This window comes from Erythranthe guttata, chromosome 5, assembly GCF_056151865.1.
Source record: "Erythranthe guttata isolate IM_541 chromosome 5, IM_541, whole genome shotgun sequence".
Lineage (NCBI taxonomy): Eukaryota > Viridiplantae > Streptophyta > Magnoliopsida > Lamiales > Phrymaceae > Erythranthe > Erythranthe guttata.
In genome coordinates, this window is record NC_142537.1 from 10,088,127 (window position 1) to 10,092,909 (window position 4,783).

General features: G+C 50.8%; 1 protein-coding gene across 1 annotated transcript; it reads right to left on the minus strand.

Annotated features, from left to right (window-relative positions):
• Positions 1-611: 611 nt before the first annotated feature.
• Positions 612-4,397, minus strand: LOC148770581 (uncharacterized). The gene has a single exon (XM_088817913.1). The coding sequence runs from the start codon at positions 4,395-4,397 to the stop codon at positions 612-614; it is 3,786 nt and encodes a 1,261-aa protein (XP_088674039.1).
• Positions 4,398-4,783: the final 386 nt, after the last annotated feature.

The window sequence follows — 4,783 nt, forward strand, 5'->3', positions numbered from 1 at the left end:
CTTATCAAAAATAACTACATAACCAGTCATTCACAAATTAACATGTGGCAATTACATATAAAATTATCAAAAAAAATTTTAATTTATAATAAAATTTGATAATTATAATTGGAGTAGATGAATTTTAAATATATTTTAAAATATTATCTTAAATATCAAATGAGCATTAGATAATCTATTTTGATATTTAGCATTGAAATTGCTCTTATATATAGATTAATAATATAAAACTACATATGTGTTTCACGAGACAAGTGCAGGCTCTACAAAACCCACAACCGACAAGCCAACACGTGAAAGCTTTGCTACAAATATTCAAAGAAAAAGTAAGAGAAGAAAAAAGCGGCATAGCATTCAACAGGCGACGCCGATACCACAATTGGTGCCAGCTGGCCACGATGAATACATGACACGTGCCACGTCATTCTGCGCTGGTAACACATCTTGCGTATGTGTTGACGTATGCTACTCTCGGTTCATTTAGAATCATTTTAATTGTCTATGTACTTGGTCACGAACATATTCTTACATTTATTTATTACATTATCATTATTTTTAGGGGTTAAAAATAGTTTACGATCCTAATCTATACACTTTATAACATTTATCCCCTAAAATCTGGGCTCCCGCGTTTCAAATATCCCATTGAACTGCTGGACGACTAACTGCGAATCAGAGAATATCTCCAAAATCTGGGCTCCCGCGTCGGCAGCCAACTGTAAGGCGTGCAGCAGGGCCTCGTACTCGGCCTCGTTGTTTGACGCTCGGAAGGTTAATCGGATCGCATACTCATATTCCTCCTCCGCAGGGCTGACTAGCAATACCCCCGCTCCGCTCCCCGATTGGGTGGCGGACCCGTCGATGAAGACTCTCCATTCCCCGCTCTCTTCCTCTTGTGTCATCCCTTGCAAAAAGTCCGCTAATACCTGCCCTTTAATGGCTGCCTGTGCCTCGTATTCGATGCCGAACTGTCCCAGTTCCACTGCCCATTTAACCATTCGGCCAGATACGTCCATCTTTCCCAACGTTCCTTTCAAAGGAAGGTTAGTTCGCACTATTACCTCGTGCGTCAAAAAGTAGGGCCTCAGTTTCCGTGCTGTGATCACAAGGGCCAATCCTGCCTTCTCAATCTCGGGATAACTCTTTTCAGCTCCTCTAAGCATCCGGCTCACGTAATAAACGAGATGCTGGGCCCCCTTTCTCTCGCTCAGTAGTACCGTGCTTACAGCTTGGCCACCCACTGCTAAGTACACATACAGCCTCTCCCCGACCTCGGGTTTCACTAGCAGGGGTAGGCGGGTGAGGGACTCTTTCAACTGCTCGAATGCATGGTCGGCATCTTCATCCCATTGGAAGCGATGGCCCTTGCGCAGGATCCTAAAGAACGGGTAGCTGGTATCGGCTGCTCGCGAGATAAAATGGCTTAATGCCGTGATCCTACCGGCCAATATCTGCACTTCTTTTACACTTCTCGGGGGTAGCATTTCTATTATAGCCCGCACCTTTTCTGGGTTAGCTTCCACTCCTTGCTTAGTCACCACATACCCTAGGAATTTTCCGGTCTCCACACCAAACGCGCATTTGGCGGGGTTGAGCTTCATTCCATACTTTCGTAGTGTTGCGAACGTCTCCTGCAGGTCGCTGATGTGTTCATTGACCTCCCTACTTTTGACCAACATATCATCTACGTACACTTCCATATTCCGCCCTAATTGGGCTCGGAACATATTGTTTACCAACTTCTGGTACGTTGCTCCCGCGTTCTTTAAACCGAACGGCATTGCTACGTAGCAATACGTTCCTGTGGAAGTCACAAAACTGACTTTGGGCTGATCCTCCTCGGCCAGGCGAATCTGATGGTATCCTTGCGAGGCGTCCATCATGCTAAGCATCGCGCACCCGGCAGTCGAGTCCACGAGCTGGTCGATCCTTGGCAACGGGTAGTGATCCTTCGGGCAAGCTTGATTCAAGTCACGGAAGTCTATGCACATTCTCCATTTCCCTTCCGCCTTCTTTACTAGCACGGCGTTTGACAACCAAGTCGGGAACTGGATTTCCCTGATATGACCCGCCTCTAATAGCTTTTTTACTTCCTCGCCGATGATCTTGTCTTTCTCTGCCCCAAAATGCCTCCTCTTCTGTTTCACAGGGCGAGCGTCAGGCCTTAGGTTCAGCTTGTGGACTGCTACCGAGGGATCTATTCCGACCAGGTCTACGGGAGACCAGGCAAACACGTCCTGATGGTCTCGCAGACATGCTATCAGCTCCTCGGCTGTTTTGCTATTCATCCTTGTTCCTATTTTAGTGACCCTCGTAGGGTCACTCTCGCTGAGGTGAACCACTCGCAACTCTTCCATGGGCTGGATGTGACCCTCCCTCTCGTCGTCCGGGTCCTCGCGGGCCCTTTTCTCCCTTGCTCTATCTGAGCGCTCATCCCATCCGACGGGATTGATGCGTCGTTGTCCCCGTAGCGCTTGATTATAGCATCGTCTGGATGTCTCCTGGTCGCCCCGGACCTCTCCTACTCGGTCTAGTACTGGGAATTTCATTTTCATGTGGAAAGTGGAGACGACAGCTTCAAACGAATTCATCGAAGGTCGCCCCATTATCATGTTGTACGTCGATGGTGCGTCTATGATCAGGAATCTGACAGCCCTCGTGGCTCGCAGGGGCTCCGTTCCCAGAGACACAGGCAGTGTTACTTCGCCCATGGGTTGAACTACCTCTCCGGCGAAGCCAATGAGCGCCGTGTCCACCCTCCTGACTTCGAAGTTCAGTCTCATCTGCTTAAAACAGTCGTAGTAGATGATGTCTGCCGAGCTACCTGTATCCACTAATATTCTGGCCACATCATAGTTGGCCACCATGGCCGTGATGACCAACGCGTCGTTGTGCGGCTGTTGTATTCCAGTCTCGTCTTGCACTCCGAACATGATCGGTGGAGCTATCGATACCCGGTACATCATGGCGAGTTCTCCTCTTAGCTCCTGCAACTCTCGCAGGTGCGCCCGTCGGGACCTGTTCGAGTCTCCACCGATGGGGCCACCGAAAATCGTGTGAATGTAACTATTAGGCGGGCGGGCCTCTGTAGTTCCACTCACGTTGGTCGGAGGCCGGTTCGAGCTATCTCCCTTCTTGGCCTGCCTTATCCCACTGGGATTACCGCCAACGAATTCCGAAAGATTCTTGCTTCTGATCAGTCTCTCGATTTCATCTCTTAAGTGCTGGCATTCGTCCGTGGAATGACCATGCTCATTGTGGAACCTACAATAGGGCCCGGAGTTAGCGGGCTTTCTTGGAACCTCCGCGTACGTTCGGGGCCACTTGAGCTTGGGGTGGTTGGCGATGGCAACCAGTATCTCCGAAGGGGCCGACGAGAGAGGTGCGTAGTTCTCAAAACGAGGACCTCCCCTCCTCTCCAAGCCCGGCTCTCGTCGATAGGTCGGCTCTTGCTTCCTCATATCCTCACGGGTCTTATCCTTTCGTCTTTCCGCCGGCAAGGTGCTCTCTATAGTTCTGCTTCTTCGGGCTTCCTCCGCGTTTATGTACTTCTCTGCCCTCCTGAGCAAGTCGTTAAAAGAGACAGGGGCCTTTTTGGAGAGGGAATCAAAGAACTCACCCATGCGCAACCCCTGGGCCAGTGCATTGATGAGCACTTCCTCACTGGTGGCAGGGACCTCTAAAGTTGCCGCATTAAACCTCTGCACATAGCTTCTCAAAGGCTCATTCTCTTTCTGTCGTACTGCAAATAAGGTAAGGGTGCTCATCTTTTGTTTTTTCGAGCTGGCAAAATGGTTTAGGAACACCTCACCGAACTGTGCGAAGCTGTGGACCGAGCAGCGCGGAAGCTGGCTGAACCACCTTTGCGCTGGCCCCGCCAACGTGGTTGCAAACACACGGCATTTTACGCCGTCTGTCAGCCGATGGAGGGAGGCTGAGGTGATGAACCTCGACAAATGTTCCCAGGGGTCCGTGGTCCCCGTGTACTCATAAGTGACATGTTTGAACGTGGCGGGAAGCTCACCATGCTGCAGCCTTTCGGTGAACGGCGTTCCCGCCATTCCTTCTTCCTCCTCGAGAGGAGAGGCCTCTAGCTCGTCTAGACATGGTCCCGCTTCGCCTCCGCCCGATGCCTTTCTCTTGGCAGCAGGATCCTCCATCCTCTCCTGGGGTGACCGGCCCCTAGCCGCAGCGGCGATCAAGGCCTGCAGGTTCTCCAGGGTGAGCGTTATGGTAGAGTTCTCGCGTCCGGCGGGAGAACCACCAGCCGCCGGGGTTGGTTCCTCCCTTCGTGGATCCGAAGAAGGCTCGCCTCCGATGACTTGTAGCGGGGGTGGGGTTGATTCTTCATTCAGCTGCTCCGTTAGGTTTCGGACTACATCCACGGGTGTAGACATTGGTAGCATCCCTTACGTGCGTCAGTAGTGCCAGATGGTGAAGAGCTAGCCTGGCCTTACTTGCAAAACACTTCCCACAGACGGCGCCAATTGATCCTTCGGAAAACAGTTGCGTAGATGACTTTGGCTTCCGGTGACCTGAAAAAGAGAAAGCCGGACTGATGCCGGAGTTAGCACTCCGACGATCAAGTCAGTGATAGTGTGATTACTGTATTTCTTTAGGATTTGAGATTTTTGTATATATCTTTAAGTAAAAGAAAAACTCCCTTTATATACCCTTCGACCCGGGACTCGAAGGGCCCGGGAATTCCGCGCTAGTTGCAGATGGCAGTCGTCCTTCCCCGAGCGGCCCGGGCGGCCGGGGTCATGATGACTACCCCAATAGG

Bases quoted from the DNA above. Each gene is read 5' to 3' on its own strand.
- LOC148770581 (XM_088817913.1), bottom strand. From the start codon at position 4,397: ATGTCTACACCCGTGGATGTAGTCCGAAACCTAACGGAGCAGCTGAAT.